Below are 17858 nucleotides of genomic sequence, written 5' to 3'. Positions count from 1 at the left end.
AAATAATTATGAATATACCTACTTACATACAATGGAAAATGCTTATCGAACCAGAATCAAGAATACCACCAACAACAAAAAAATGAGGTACTTAACCGAATTTGAAACTAATACGCTTATTATTTTTTTAATTCACGTAAAATATTTATATTTCCTTGTCGCGTCTGTCGTGATTGAGGAGCGAATTTTGAATCAGCATTAATCTGCCTTTCCATATATTTTTCCTTGTGGTGGATACTCTGGGAATTATTTTTCCTGGTGACTTCACGTTATCAGCGTTCGCCCTCTGTCCTGATTCCCTAGCATACTGCCCATAACAATTAACCTTTCTAGGCTTTCTGGACCGGGCACGACCCAGGCACACAAAAGACAGCTATTTACTGATGCTCAGCTCTTGCAGTGTCTAGTTCTATGTTCCGTATAGGCGTCCAAGGCAGCATTTTTTTTTATTAATCACCGATTCGTTGTTGATGCAGACTATTACCTGTCATTTTTAATAATACTACCTATAGCGATTTCAATACTGATTAATTTCGTAACATGTAGGTGCCATGATTAGTAGTTAGCTAAATTTCATACTTATCGATAAATGGATTTCAGAGTTTAAAAAAACCATTTTAAATGTATCTGAACTAAACTGAGCACTCCACTGCTTACTGTTTAGTGTTTAGCCAACCGCCCATGTAGGTATGTGTAGTTACTCTCTTCTGCAATGTGTACCAGAGTTGCTCCAAATTCGTAATTGAATTTATGATTCGCTTTGATTTTTTTGTTTAATTGAAAAGTACAGGTATTCTTCTTCTGCTTTAGTCATAAACTACAAAACTACGGTGACCATACTATTTTGTTGATGTAACTTACAAAAAATATGAGTGTTTCACAAGCATGGTGAACCAAGTCCATTCTGGTTATTTTTGAGTAAGCTAGGTTCAAACATAATATCTGAGTATTTCTAATTCTGTAAGGGTGTGATTGCAATTCTGAAGTGTTATTTTGAGTCATTTTAAGTTATTATGTAAGGGAAATCATACCCTTACAGAATAAAAAATACTCAAAAATTATGTTTGAACCTAGCTTACTCAAAAATAACCAGAATGGACTTGGTTCACTATGCTTGTGAAACACTCAATTGTGTCCAGCCTTTTGACTTCGCTGGACCACATTGAGTGAAGAGGTATTATTTTGGGCCACACATACAATATCGATACCTTTTGTCCTCCTAACTCCTTGCCAAACATTAATTTTTCGTCAATTCAGTTGTTCGACGAATAAAAAAAAACTTAATACGATCTGCGTCTCCGACCAGAATATGGGTCTTTTATGAGGTCTTTTTTATTTAAAAAAATCCCGTCAGCCGTTTTGCTATAAAACAAGATTTTTTTTTAAAACCACTTCCTTTTTTTCTTATCCTACCTAAAACCATATTCCCCCAATGTTGCCATTTTCTAAGATACGCCAGATCTTTTTTCGGGATTCGCAAACAATTTAAAAAATAGAGGGCACAACTGGGGTTTTCCAAATAAAGAAAATTTTTAAATAAAGAACCCATGATACTTATTTTTTGATGTTTATCTTTGACTGTTGTTTGGACACACGCTGGGCTTTCCATCGAAATAATCCGTTCAGAATTAAGATTCCAAAACCTTTCTTTTGACGATTCTTACCAATGAAAATCTACTCCCCTAGAAACGGACCCGAGGGGTTTTTATATTAGATAGGTACTCTTAACAATTGACAGTGATTGACAAAAATGGGTTGACAAATATAAAATATCTACCTACGATTTGTAAATAAAAGACAGGTAGTTTTTTCTAAATAAAATTAATCTAAAAGAATTTAAGCTCAAATAAAAGACTTCCCGGAAATAAAATATAATGAATGGTCACCGCAGACTCATATCAAAAAGTATTTTCAGAATATCTGAACTATCATTCTTTCTTCGAAGTTGTTTTTTTCTCACTGCTTGAGGGTCGTAACATCCACTGACGGCACTGACGAACAGTTACGTTACCTTCTACGATACACCGCCTATTTTCTGATGAAATACATTGTTGGAGTGAAGCCTGTGGTGTCCTCCAGCGAGTCTGGATCCTTCCGCACCCTCTTCGTCCTTTGCCATCAAGTAGGCAGAAATTTACGCAACGATTTTGTTGTCCATTTGGGAAGCCCCGTTTCAAATGGGCAATGTTGCGATTGAGTGCTTTGCGACTGCGTTGATGCAGTAGGTCCCAGTGGGAGCATTTTTAATAATTGAAGATTGCTTTTGACGCGTTCCACATTTTGCTACACAGGTATAATCCCGACATCAAGTAATAAATATACTGTAGTATTTCTATAATGGACCCACCCATAGGAATTAGATCATTGTTTCACTGTATAGGTACAATAAATCACAACTTCGACAAATATGTACACCAATGCTCTTATTGAGTAATTAATGTAAAGTTGTTTTAGTTTGATATTATAAACACCGATACTTAATTATTGAGAAACTGAAACAACCAGCATTAAAAAAAATGCAAAAGCTTTTTTTATAGACCTATTAATTTTTTATTATAAATATAATACCAATCACAGAACGTTAAAATACCTATGTATGCATGTGTAAACCTTCGATGTTTTTACCGGTACTTGGATACTTTTCTACATACTGTTTTTTCGGAAAAAAAATTAGGGGCAATAAAGATTGTATTTTAATCAATTACGTTTTGTAATTTCATCATTACGTATTTTTGTGAAATGGGTCTCAACAAGAATACCTAATTACTTCAAGTAGGAAGCAGTTAATTTAATCTCAGTAATCCAATAATACATAATATTATTGTTTCTTATTTCAAACATTGGCCCCACCCCACTGGCTTGGCCACAAAATTACGTCTAGACCAGTGGTTCTCATGTGCGGCCACCAGAGGATTTTGCTGCGGCCGCCAACATCATTTTCAGTATTTAACTTAATTAACTGGGCTAATGTTAAATATGTGTTATTGGAAATGAGTCATGACCAAGTACTTAAAAACCATTTTAATAATACCACGGTTGAAAAATTTTGGTCGAAGTTATACGTTGACCAAGATCAAGTAAATTCAAAGAATTGGCAACAATTGCTTTATTAATATTGTCGATTTTTCCAACTACTGTATACTGTGAAAGATCATTCAGTGTAATGCACTTCATAAAAAACAAAATATCGAAGCCAGTTGACAGATGTAAACTTAGAAGCAGCCATGCGGCTCGCATTGGAAAAACGGAGTATTGAGGAATTTCCATTTGCATTATTTTTAAATAAATAGATATGTACTAAAATATTCAGGACTTGTTGCTATAAATAAATTGATCCATTATTTTAGTAAATAAAATATAGCTTTATTTTTTTCAATCACAACAAAAGTGAAATTTGGTGCAGCCACCAGAAGTTTCCATAGAACTGTCAGTGTCAATTGTGCTGCCACAGTTAAATTTCACATGAGAACCACTGGTCTAGACTCTGTTTCAAAAATGTCTTAAATTTATCCCAGTCCCATGACATAATAACCTTTTTTTAATATGCAGTTTGAAATATTTTTTTACACTCATAAATACAGATTGATTTACTGCTTGCATTCAAAACAAAAACACTGAGTATGAATCACTTGTGTGTCTGGGTTCTGAGTTGGAACCATTGAATCATAATTTTGCATAGCTACCTACCTACTTAGTAATTTTTGAATAAAAAATACTCTCAGAACACTATGGATAGATAATAATCACAATAAAAAATGTCAACCATTCCACGTACTACTTGGGTGTAGACATTTAGACCAGGGGTCGGCAAACTTTAACAATATTTATTTAAATACCAAGAAGAAAGACAACTTTTCACCAAGAAATTGAACAAAATGGCTATTATTATGAAATAATTACAATATAAGAAGAACTTTTTATATACAACGTTTTTAAATTTTCTGTTGAATCATATAAATTTGACTTGACTAGCTTAAACAATCAAAAAAAAATGTACTTGATAGAAATACTGAATAATGAAATGTCATTTCATATTGATTTCCATAGTAACGCACGTATATATTATTTAATAATTTTTATAATAACTTTTCATACAAAACAGAATTAACTAAAAATGAATTCAATATTTATTCAAATATTTAAAAAATTCATTGGCATCGTGTTCTGATATATTCTAAAAGTTTCAGCTAGTCAGGAAGTTAGTTAAAAATCGATTGCAAGATTTGTACCGGACAAACAACCACCGGACAAATGAGAATACGACCTAAGAAAAATGTTGTAAAATCAATTACTTACAACAATAATTTATTGCTTGAAATTTAGCTCCACTAATGAATGAGATGGATTGGAATTGCTTTTTGGAACCAAATTGGGGTTCAAAGTTATTACACCTTATCATCAGAGTACATTGAAAATGATAGTCTGTATTAAGATTTAACGTACCTATGGGATCTTTGAAAATGTTTTTCACACAGATTGCTGTGGTCAAATATAGATAGGTAATTATAAATCGTCAAGCGTATAATCTTTGGTTTAGTCATGGGAAACGAGTCAGTTAAATTTGAACACCTTCATGTCAATTACATGTAATGTCTCGTTCTTACTGATTAGGTCATTTGAGTCACGAACAATTCTCATCAAACTCAATCACGAGGAATGCTCAAACTTGCTTCTGCCTTCAGAGCGTTCACTATGTACAGTCTGAGTCGCTCCTGGTTTCACAAAGTACCATCTGACTGATGCATGCACATAAAACCTAGTGGATGACTGTTCTTCAGGCAGCCTCTGACACATGTTTCAAGTCAAGTCAATACATGACCGACGCATGTCTTCTTGGTTGACCATAGTCATCGCTTCTGTAGGACCTATAAAACTCAGGGTGCTTTCTAGCTTTCTCCACCAACTCCACTTCTCATTATCCAGACTACTGTCACCGATTTGGTTCTATAATTCTTAGTGATATCTGTCATCACAAAATTGCTCTGATTACTGAGAGAGTACCTACTGTAATTGTTTTCAACATTCTGTAAATCAGGTTTTGTTTTTTTAATAGAACAATGTATATAAGTACATATACCTACATAAAATAATATATATTCTTTTTAACACTACAACAGACCATGAGGCCCAATGACAGTAGTGTATTTAGTAATAGAAGAGAAACAATCACATACACCCAGGCTTTAGAAAAAATCATATTCATGTATTTTAATCTCACTGAGATCGAACTCGGGGCCCCCGGATCAAAGATCCAGCACCTTACACACAGGACTACGAGGGCCGCTCAAATAATTCATTATTACTATAAGAAAAAGCTCATTCTTTATGTTAATTAATGTTTTTAGAAGGAGGACAAATCAGATCAAAACATTCAAATTATATACCTACTTGCGAAAACTCAGAGTAATAATATAATGAGAGTGGGTATTGTTCGGCAAAATGAAGCCGTGTTTATTGTGTAAACGCACAGTAGAATCTCCATTTTATTATTCATCATCATATTGCTTCTCGGTATGGCTGCCAAATTTGAACACAAAATAGTTACATAACCATATCTTCTACTAAATTAACTAAAATTAATTAAGCACCATTAACTTTATATTTAACACTTAAACAATAAATATCAGCAACATATGCTCGCAGTTTTTAAATGACTACTTATCCAAGTCTATATTTACCGGAAACGTGTACAAAACATATTTAATTCAGCCGTAGAAATTCTATCTTACTCTAACCCATATTGCAGAGATATAAGCGTGCGGGATGCTTTCTCATTCACATTTATGGTTCATTTTTGTTCAGGCCTTGTGTGAAACAATAACATTTGGTACAGTTCGGTTATGAGGAATACAGCGGCAAACACATTTTGAAAATAACCGATATACTTATTATTTGTTAGGTTAACCTAACCTAACCAAACCTAACCTAACCTAACTTAAACTAACCCAAACTAACAAATAATCCAGTATATCGGGTATTTTCAAAATGTGTTTTCCGCTGTATTCACCATAACCGAACTGTACCTAACATTTTAATATACACAATGTTTATGGGGTATACTGTTTGGAATAAAATGATTGTAACTGTAAACTGGTCCAAAGTATTGTTTTTTTAATTTTTGTTATTTGTATTCCTTTAAGTATTACTAAGTCAAATGTTAATGTAAAATTATAATCATTTAATGACAATTTTATGTTTTGTTGTTGTTGCAGTCGCCATGGATGAAGACACAGACATAGTGATGAACGCAATACCGGGTAGCGTCGCAACGGGGGCAGTTGCGAGCGCAGCGCTGAGCCCCACGGGGCAAGCGCCGCCCTTATCGGGTGCAGGGGCGGGCGGGGGAGGGGCCACGGGGATGGGGGGCGTAGCGGACAAACAGCGCCACCAGATGAAGCACCGCGAATTGTTCTTGTCGCGCCACGTAGAGACGCTTCCCGCCACGCACATCCGAGGGAAGTGCTCTGTCACGTTGCTCAACGAGACCGAGTCGCTGCTCAGCTACCTGAACAAGGACGTAAGTTCCTAAACATTCATTTATTAATATCATTAAAATCTATCATTTTCTTATGGTCCACTGATCCTGTCATATGAGACTATTGGTTTTAAAGTCACTTACATTCACTTTCTATCATGATTCTGTTATTCAAAATAGTTTTTCAGACTATGTATATTTATAATGCTTACGCGTCTACTTATAATGTCGCGGGTTCCTGGTTCGAATCCTGGGTCTGACAAATAGGTATATGTAATATTTTCCAATTTGTGTTTGGAGTTAAGAGTATGTACCTAATAGGTTGAACAAGTGGCTAACATCCATTTCTCATAAAAATAATAATTTGTTAATACAAACCTCCACTCTATGGAGGTCCATATGATCCTATTAGGATCGGACATGGTCAAAAGAAAGAAAAATAGTATATTCATAAACTATCAAATCTAGCGTCTTTTGCTAGTAAAATAGTATTAAACCATAGGTTAGTTGCAAAGTCAGTTATATTCATCCATCAAACGTTTTGTATATTTTTGACAAACTCCAAAAACCCTTTTCCATTCATTTTAATAAGATTATTATTGATTCAGCTTCATTGCTGATTGTAATTTGTGGTTTATTTAATTGCAGGACACATTTTTCTATTGCCTGGTGTTTGATCCAACACAAAAGACTTTATTAGCAGATAAGGGTGAAATTCGCGTAGGCAGCAGATATCAAACTGATGTGACGAATCTGTTAAAAGAAGGTATGTATAACCCATCCACTCATGCATAATGTGACAAGTCTAAAGATAACATTGGAAATTTTCACACAGCTTCGTTATCTATCATGTACAGAGTAATTTTATTATTCTGACTTAAAAATGGAACTGCTTTAAGCATATTAATGTCATTTCTCATATTTACAATAATAATATCTACTGTGACCAACATAGTAAATTCATCAGTGAGGGATGTGAATCGATGTATTGTTATGTTTATGGAATTAATTTGATCACATAACCATCTCATTTCTTAAATTCATATCTTGTGTAGTTTTGTAACATTAAAAACAAGCCGTTTTCTTGGTAGACACAACGGACCCTGCGTAGTAACGTGTGCTATAGTGGAACAATTTAATCTTGAACCTGCGGAGATTGCGATTTCTTCGAGTGCGCATGAATTACATAGGGTCAATTTAATTATTGTTACCGATACTATTTCCGACTGCTCTTACATGAAGCCTATTGCATCGTTTTCTCTCGCTCGACTATGCTAATACAATGTCATATTTTCTTCAAAAATTGTCAACTTCAAGCATATGTGGTATGTTTATGGAAGTATAATTTGAGTACCTATATAAATTCATCCTGTCACTGTTTTTGGGGATGAGGAGAAACAGATTTTGCCCCTTTTCTGCATGTCACATATTTTATAAAAATAAGATTTTAATTCTACTATGCATACAATTATTTTTTGCATATGTTCAATGTAAAATGCTTTATCTTATTGATAATATACATACTGCAAGTGCGATTATCTTTACAGCAATAAAATTGCTTTAAGAACTTTTACCCCGGAATGACAGAATTCTAAATGTTGCTAATGTAATCCATCCAAAAGCTATTTCATAATAGCGATGTGTGTTGGATAAAATGAATCAGCAAATTGATGCATATTTGCAGGAGAAGAAGACAACCGGGTGCAGGTGGATGGAGAGGGTGAGGCGTTGGAGACACTGGTGTGGACGCCGGAGCACGGTTTGACGGACCGGCAGATCGATCAGTTCCTGGTGGTGTCCCGCTCTGTGGGAACCTTCGCCCGCGCCCTCGACTGCAGCAGTAGTGTAAAACAGCCCTCCTTGCACATGTCTGCCGCCGCCGCCAGCAGAGATATAACCCTTGTGAGACACCACCCATTCTAACAATCAAAACAGCCCATGCCTTTTAGAGTATTACACAGAAATTAACAGTGTCTAAAATGATTATTTTTAAACTATGATCAATGAGCAATAATTAATGAAAATAATATTGGCTCTACCAAAGGTTTTGAAGAAAATTTTCTTTTATAGCGCCTAAACATAATGAATGTGAGGCAAAAAAGAACCTCAGGGACCTCCAATTGTCATAAAAACTTTTTTTTTGTGTACAAAAGTGGCACTCATTTCAAACTGGAACTTGCTTTAGTGATTTTTATATGGAAATTACCACAGCCACCTCTACTGTATACCAGTCGTGATATCGAATAACACATTCTGCCGTCTATTTTACGGGAATTTTCGTTGCTAACTTTAAATGCAACCCGGTGCACAGATTGTATTTTTATAGGATATTTTTCAATTATTAATTGTGTTTCTATTAGCCTTGTCCAGCTTTCCCTATCTTCTGCAACCCTTGTGATGGATGCTAAGAGGCACATTGCCCAATAAATCTTTCAAAACTTTCTGAGCCACGGCGAACACTATGTTTAAAGAATCGTAAAACAACACGGGCACATAGAGGAGTCTCATACGTATTGGTTCTGTGTTCCATCTAGGATTCTCACGGCAGACCTCACCAACACTCGAAACCATCAAGCAATATCTTTCCTTGGTAATGTCCAGGATTCCACCCTTTACTGAACCAGCTATGACTTTTTGTTTTTTGAGATATTACGATCTTTTTATATAGGTGTCAATCGACACGCCCACCTGAGTTACTTATAGTCGACCCCAGGTTTTGTAATAGCTCTGTTGCAGCAAACGTGCTCTATCTACGATCATCAGGTTCATTTTAGTGGTATTCATAGAAAGTTCGCATAATGGTGCATTCTACTCTGCGCAATAGCTCTGTCATTTAATCCTGATTAGATGCAATGAGTAGCATATTAATAAATCTCAAATTTATTAATTAGCCATTTATTGAAATAGTAGAACCTCGATATAATGGACTAATGCTGGTGAGGGGGTGTCTATTAAAGCCGAAAGTCCGTTATATAAAAACACAAACAAAATCCTGTTTATTTGTCTTTAAATGAATATATCCAGATACACCCGTTGTGGAGTGACGTTAATGTTCGATGTCGACGCGCTGGCTTTCGGTAATCTTGGTTTGAAAAAAAATCAAGTTTTGTTCTTACTTTTGAAGTCTGCTGATTTTTTTATAATCAACTCTAAAATTACAAAAATCAGTCATGATATAATATACCTATGATCACCTTCATCTACTGCTAACGATTGCAAACTTATTGAATGGACGAATAAATGCATCCATTCACGTCAAGTAAACAAATTAAACTGCTGTCTCTGCAGCTGTGTGAATTAGCGGCCAGTGTTGCAAATGTAAATATCAGTGCTACGTTCAGCTAATTCGCAGTCGAAATCGAGTGCGAAATGTATGCCGTGATTGTTGTTTTTAACAATTTTCACATTTGACCAGATATTTTGTCTGTTATGTCGAGGTTCTTCTGTACCTCAAAAGTGTTGCCCTCTAGTGCTTTCCTCATTATATTCCCCAAAGAACAAGTTTATTTATTACTTAGTATAATATATTAGGTATGTCAAAACATGTACAGGTTACATCTATAATAACTTATGGTATTTAAAATGATAATTGTTTTGTCGTGTGCAGTTTCATGCAATGGACACATTGCACCGACACACGTACTGCATGGAAGGCGCACTCTCATCGCTCGTTCCGCCGTCAGGGCCGGTCCTCTGCCGCGACGAGATGGAAGAGTGGAGCGCCTCGGAAGCCAATCTATTCGAGGAGGCACTCGACAAGTACGGCAAAGACTTCAATGACATCCGGGCAGATTTCGTAAGTTATATCATGATGTCTTCTTACTTTAATAATTCATTCAACAGTAATCTATATCACCGGTAACCAACTGAAACACACATTGTGCTGTCTAAGTAGCAGCATTTTCATTATAATTGTTACAATTGTGTGTTTAGTGCGGTAAAAGGTGTTTTCTAACAATATGCAGCACTACAAATTTTCTGTATCACTGTACACCGAATCTTGCGTATAGACATGTTTTCATTCGTTTGTAATGTAAATTTATTTTGACCATATTCGATTACACTAATACAGCTATATTTTTTATAGTGGCCGAGTCGGCCCTCATAGTCCAGTGCGTAAGACACTGGCTTCTCATCCGTGGGCTCTGGGTTCGATTCCCAGTCAGGTCATACTATATTAATGCGATTTTCTCAAAGCCTGCATGTTTGATTGTTTCACTTCTACTACTACACTACTGTCATTGGGCCTTACCTGATAGCCTGTTGTAGTGTTAAAAGAATGTAAAAATATATTATATAGGTAATTGAATTAAGCAGGGTTCATATGATTGTTGTTATGGCTGCTGTTCTCAACTGTACTCGCATCAAGCCTATTGCACCATTTTTTCTTGCTCAGTGCCGCTCCAACTATGTCTTGTTTCGTGGCAAAATTATCAAACCTCGAGAATCATTGGAATCAACTGGCGCACCCAGTAATATGTAACAGATGATGTTCCGATGAATTAGTAAAGAGTATTATTTTTTTTATATGACAATATTTTATTATTAATGATGTAATCTTTATTAAAATAATTCTGTCGTTGTTGTACATGAGATTGTCTGTCATAATCTCCATTTTGTGAAATGCATTGTGCTAATTTTTATTGATTTGGTTTTGTATTCTTCAGCTCCCGTGGAAAACGTTAAAAAACATAATCGAATACTACTATATGTGGAAGACGACGGACCGGTACGTACAGCAGAAGAGAGTGAAAGCCGTCGAAGCCGAGTCCAAGCTCAAGCAAGTCTACATTCCCAACTAGTGAGTGTTTGTGGTCGTTTCATACTCTTATATAATATCTACCAAACATCCACATATTGGGATAACTAAAATTTCAGCCAATCATGTCTCATAACAAATCTCCCTCTATTTAGATGTTAATAACATTTTTCAATTTACATAGTATGATGATAGCTTAGGTGGATGATTGCAACCGCAAAAATGTAATTAGATATTATACATATACAGTTCCTACGTTTTCATACATGAACCAATGAGAATTTAAACTACACACTAAAACCCATAATATCAATCTACAAGATTACTATAAGTTTTGAAATACAGTCGAACTTGGTTATTACGATGACGGAAATAGCGAGATCTCGGACGTAATGAGGAAACATTCGTTGACATTTTAGTTTATGATTTTCTCCATACATTTATTCACTTTTATAACGAGCTACTTCTCAGGTATACCGAGCAAAAATGTTAATGTGTCGATCGTTTAAAAACAACATTTTTAATCCTAAGCAATAAAATGCAACTGGGCAGTTAACTAGACCTATGCCGCCGGGATCGGATTACGTTTATGACACTAGTTAAGTGTTTAAGTACCTAATTGGTGTTTTCGCCAACAACATTGAAAAAGTTTCCATGCATATTGTTAAAATTGCATGTAAAAAATCCAAGCTTTGTGAAGTCAGTAGGTACCTATCAGCGCCGGCAGCTCAGCACTTCATTACAATAAACAACTTCTTTTGTAGTTCATGAATGCCATGCTAGTTTCAGGGATTTTAACGATGGTTTTCAGAATTTTATGTTCTATGCTTAAATAAAACGTGGCACGAAAAATGTTAAAAAAAAAACGATGTAGGGGAAGGTATGGTATATCGTACCACTTCGTACTTAACTCTCTTTATTTATCGATTGAAAAGAGTCTGGAAAGTGAAAGAGGATTTAAATGAAAGATTATCAAATTTCAGATAATATTTTATTAAAAAAAATACTTTTTAATAACCGGAACATATTAACGCTTTCGCTGCTGAATAGATAATGAGATTTTAATTGCCCCCTTTAAAATGCACGTTAATTACATCGATCGGCCGCCTGGTCATTACGCGCCGTGTGCGTCTTCCGCGTCCAAAGTATTAAAATATCAAGTTTTAAAAAAAAAAAAGGCTTTCGGTACGATTTGACGAACTGGTAGGATAAATCGTACCACAAGTTCGGTAAATCGTACCTAGGTTCAACATTTGAAATTTGCAAACAGGAAAATAAAATATTTTTGGCCATAATTGGCAAAATACCATTGATAGTATTTTCTTGTCGATGTCATCTGAAATGATAACATGAAAACAGTTTTTTAGTTAAACAACTAATGGTTTTATTGTGGTGAGGTAAATCGTACCGGTACGACTTACCAAATCCTGGGTGGTACGATTTATCCAACTCTGAGTTTTGTAAAATTAATATCACCAAAAGGTAACCTATATATTTAAAACATTTTTACCGTGACTCAATATTAAACTGTATGAAAATGTTAGCAAAACTTTGTTTGAGAAAAAAATTAAAAGACTTACCTTCACCCACGAAATCACCTTACGCAAGATCCGAAAAAGTTAGATGAAGAATGCAAAAACGCGAAATTACTCAATAACAAACGCACGCGTGCATTAAACATAAATCAAACATAACAGGTCAACTATGAACTTGGCTACGCTTCGCTGAATGTTACTAGTCTTAAAAAATGTTGGCTAGTTTTAGAGATATTGAGGTGGTACGATTATACGATACTATCACCGGCCTTCCGCGTGTGAAGCAGAGATAGCAGGCCGTGATAACGTCAAGGTCAAAGCGGGGGTGGGAGACAGAAACGCACGGGGTATTTGGTCAAGGCTGGTTTATTGTAAGTCGTTACATGTTATTGTCATGGCGGTCGGTCGGTAATTGGCGGGCTGCAAGCGTGGCTTCTTTGCGTCCTAGCTGCTGATGCTTGGCATCCGAGGCGATGCTCGCTGTCCGATGGGAGATAGGATCGGGGCTTGCGGCTTGGCGTGCTGCCGATGTGGTCCTTTATTTCCTGGAGATGCTTAAGAAGTCTGCCGACGCGGTCCTTTTGGCGGGATATGTATCTTGGCTTCGCGTCCGAGGCGAGCAGAGATGATGCTCGCTGTCCGGCGGCCAATCGAAGAAGAACGTTTTCGCGCGTGTTCAACCGTCAGATTCGGCGTCATCCCGCTCTCGGTCGCGAACCTCCCTGTTTTACCGACAAATTGACCGGTGGCGGCGCTATCGGTAGGCCGCGTCTGTTTTGGCGGGATTCTGACGAATTTGGATTTTTGATTTCGAGGCGGGCTCCGCTCGGCCGAGAACCGCGATGAGTGGACGTAGGCTGTGGTGTTCTGGGAAAGTTGATGGTTCGGTCTGCCCTTTGAGGTAATCTCCTGTGGGAGACTTTCATCTGGTATCAATACGATATAGCATACTTTCACCTAACGAGTAATGCTTATAACGAGCAAATTCAGTTGGTCCCATCTTCCTCGTAATAACCAAGTTCGACTGTAGTAGCAACTCATATTATAGGAATTTCTAGCTAGACATGAGATGTTTATAAAATTGTTGTGTCCGATGAAGCTGTCACTAGAAAGTATGTATTCTTTAATTGTTATTATATACGTTGATAATTTGTTTTGCAGTAACAAACCCAACCCGGCTATAATCCCTAACAAATCAAGTGGTGTCATGAACGGAGGTACAAATGGATCAGCAGTTAATCTTTCTACGGGAGACATTTGTAATTCGTGTCAAGGTAAGCAGGCATGCCATCTGTTAATTTTTACTCTCATCCGCCAAAGTCGAGTGTATTATATTTGTCACATTCGATATTATGAACTTTTCGATAATTTGTTTTACAAATAATCACAGTAAACATAAATACAGGATTATGGACATGGCGTCGGGAAATAATTAAGATTGTGGCACGGTTCCAAAAATATGTGACATTGCTTGTGAACACAGCTTACAATGATAATTGCTTAAATTATTATATCAATCATTATAAAACATGTAACGCATTATGTAGCTACATTGGTGATGAGTCTTAAGGCGAATTCTTTGCCTCAATTTACGATCAAATGTGACTTCAACGCCATCTAAAGGCATCTACAGGCATCTACCATGAATTTCTAAAAATGTGTTACTAAAAACTTTCGTCGATCACAACCAGATGGCAATAAAATATAAAATAAAATATTGTGTGTCGCCACATATTAAAAATTATAAGCTTGATAAAAATGCATTTAAATTTATTATATATTTATTTACCTATGTAAAAATATTTACAATTAATATTTCCACATAAAATATTTACAATTCTAACATGTCGATTTGATTTAAAGTGTTTATGATTTTTACATTTTGTTTACCGTAGTTATTTTTACAGTGGCAATACAAGGGTATCCTGTCCAGTCAATGAACCAGATTTTTTTACGTTGTCAATACGAATTAATATAAATATTTTTCTACAGTAAAATTCATTTATAGTAGTAAATGAACATTTAAGTACAAATGTTTATAAGATTGAGTTTAATCTTGTACAATTGACAATTACATCGAATTTCTACTAGAGGTGGAATAAAAGAATGATATGAAATGAATAGCAAAACAAATGCCATTCGAATTATTATTAAACAAAATAAGGAATATACAGTTGTACTTGGTTATTACTAGGAAGGTTGGACCGGCTGAATTTGCTCGTTATAAGCGGTACTCGTTATATCAGAGAATAGGTATTTTTATTGTCGGCGAAAACAACAATTAGACACTTAACTAGTGTCATAAACGTAATCTGTCCCCGGCGGCATCCTGTCCGATCGGATTTTATTGCTTAGGGTCGAAATGTCTTTAAACGATCAACACATTACCAGTATTTTAGCTCGGTATATCCGATAAGTATCTCGTTATAACAGTGAATAAAAATGTATGGAGAAAATCATATACCAAATGTCAACGACTGTTTCCTCATTACATCCGAGATCTCGCTATGTCCGAGATTGTAATAACCGAGTTCGACTGTAGTTATAATTATGACAATGTCGATATTATATAGACATCCCAATTCATTTCGTTTCAACCATGTCCGATCCTAATGGGTTCATATGGGCCTCCACAGAGTGGACGGTTTGTATTAACTAACTAACTATATCTGAGATAAGAATAAAGTAAGACACGCAACGAATTGAATAAAAAAGAAGTTGGAGGTAAGAAAAAACGTAAATAAACATGCGAACAAATCTTGATAAGCAAACCCAAGGACAAAATAAGTGACAAATTAAAAAAAAAATTGTAAAACGTAAGAAAAAAATTTAGAATTTGAAGTAAGTGCACCACTGATTACATAATATTCTAAGAAAAAGACAGAACGTTATTTCTTTGAAAAAATCTAATGTCGATTTTAAAGAACAGTGCAAGATAAAATAAAAGATAGTTTTATTTATTTTACCTATAAATGTGTAAGTGAAATGGATTTGGAGATATAAAAAGAAACCTTATTGGCCCAGTGATTTCTAGGTAATTCCCTGAAGATCTCGAATAAATAATTAAAAATTATCAACACCTATACCATATTCCTAGGTATCTACTATGATTGAAAAGTAGATCTTAATTTTTTGTATTTATGATTGCTTCATAAAAAAACAATATTTACGACTTTATGATGTAGCAGATAAATGAGCAACTAAATAGTGATCCAAATATTATGAAAAGTTCAACTATCAAAGCATCACGGCATAAAATTAGTAATACCACGGTTATACACAATTTATTGTACCTACCTATTGTTATAATTTTCTTAGTTCATTTAATCGTTTTTAATTTAATTTATTTTCAAATTCACCTCTTATGTGTTCATTCACTGAATTGTTTACCCTATATTTTATGGAGAATAATAATAACTTCTATTTTCTACATACTAAATTATCAACCTCCACTTTTTGACAGGACGGCATACAGTTATATAGGCACGTAGATAATAATTTTAAGGCCGTAGACAGGAATGAACGTTTGATGGCCCAAATATAGTATAATAGTATGTATGTAATTAAAGTTAGGGTACAAGTCGGTTATCCTGGATACAGCGGCAAAGACATTTTGAAAATAGCCTATATACTGGATTATTTGTTAGGATTACCTAATCTAACTTAAACTAACCCAAACTAACAAATAATCCAGTATATCGGCTATTTTCAAAATGTGTTTGCCGCTGTATCCAGGATAAACATATAGAACAAAAGTTAGTGAAGTGGAAGTTTGTCGAGGCTGTTTTGATCGGGTTAATTTGTCTTTGAATAATATTGTGACTAGAAATTTTAACAATTCTTATTATTTTTAACATTGTATATTGTTCATAATTTTCGCGACTACCACGTGAATAGACGATTTTTTTTTTACTTATAACATTTTAAACACTTAACATAAATATGGATAAATTGTACAGTTACTAGACAAAGATTAAATTTGATGTGTGTCAGAAGTATCTTAGGCATTTTCGCTCGTATGCTTTCTTTATATTATTATGAAACTATATTTATTTTAAAATCGCTTTATAAAAGGTAGGTACGTCAAAACAGTAATAAATATCTGAAATAATTACACAACACTATTTCAGAAAGTGGAGGTTGATATATGTAGTCCATTGACATATGCTCCAATATCGCAAACAAAAATTATTGACAGCAGAATTAACACAGTTTTTGTCTTCGTACCTGGCGAACCTTTATTTTCAATGTATGTGTGTGTGTATGTATTTTTTAATCTATGCAAGTACTGTTTCAAAAATAGTTCGATTTATTTCCGCGTTAGCAGCATATGTCGATAAAGTCTTGTCAAATATTCATTTTATTTACAATCGATTCGTTAATATACAAAAATACAAGATTAAATTTAAATAACTAGCCTAAAAATTAATAAATAATATTTTTAATAGAAACGCTAACCGTTTTTTGCGATAAATTATGTCTGAACCGAGATGTTTCGATTTTAATTGCATGCTTTCTAACCTCTAAATCGATGTTTTTTAAATTTGAAAAAAAAGATATAAGGATATAATAAATTCCAATTAACGTTTAGCGTTTCCCTAGGTAATAGATTTACGTACATTTTTATCGTAATTTTGATAATAAATCTTATGTCATTCATTCTTACCACCCGATAGAAATGTACCGAATTTGACACGTATTTTTGGTATATAGAACTCCACGATACATCTTAATTTTTTATTTTTTTTTTCTCATTACTTTTGAATATATATTTACCGATTAATAAACTTTTCTAGCTATTTTTCGATAACAACTTTACATAGAGACATCACCTTAACTCTAAATACAAACCTTCAATTTAGACAGAATTAGTTATGAAGGAGTGAAATATTTTCCTTTCATTATCTCAAAAAGTAAATGAATGGCATACTTATTTTTACACTCCTGTCTATAATCCATCCACAAGGAATCGCTTGGTGAATATTTTAGATCGATAAGGCCGATGATAAAAAGATAGGTGAAAGCGGCATAAATTGAGCCGCCTGCGTGCTTCTTCTGCCCGTCATACCTGTCGGCACTGTTGTATTTA

General features: G+C 34.8%; 2 protein-coding genes across 4 annotated transcripts in view; one reads left to right on the top strand and one right to left on the bottom strand.

Moving 5' to 3' along the window:
- The window catches only part of H (transcriptional corepressor hairless), a 249032-nt gene that overhangs the window by 186285 nt on the left and 44889 nt on the right, over window positions 1-17858 (bottom strand). The gene's annotated exons all lie outside the window — the stretch shown is intronic.
- Window positions 1-17858, top strand: part of MTA1-like (metastasis associated 1-like) — a 197186-nt gene that overhangs the window by 166760 nt on the left and 12568 nt on the right. For all 3 annotated transcript variants that reach the window (XM_085947929.1, XM_085947928.1, XM_085947927.1), the window contains exons 5-10: window positions 6213-6517; window positions 7124-7241; window positions 8160-8377; window positions 10083-10271; window positions 11143-11276; window positions 13931-14043. In XM_085947929.1, coding sequence (XP_085804055.1) covers window positions 6213-6517; window positions 7124-7241; window positions 8160-8377; window positions 10083-10271; window positions 11143-11276; window positions 13931-14043 — 1077 coding nt within the window. The remainder of the gene's footprint in view (window positions 1-6212; window positions 6518-7123; window positions 7242-8159; window positions 8378-10082; window positions 10272-11142; window positions 11277-13930; window positions 14044-17858) is intronic.

This window comes from Rhyacophila brunnea, unplaced genomic scaffold, assembly GCF_057557595.1.
Source record: "Rhyacophila brunnea isolate RB1 unplaced genomic scaffold, BYU_Rbru_1.0 scaffold_20, whole genome shotgun sequence".
Lineage (NCBI taxonomy): Eukaryota > Metazoa > Arthropoda > Insecta > Trichoptera > Rhyacophilidae > Rhyacophila > Rhyacophila brunnea.
Note: the sequence above shows the minus strand (reverse complement) of the source record. Positions and strands in the feature narration are given on the sequence as shown.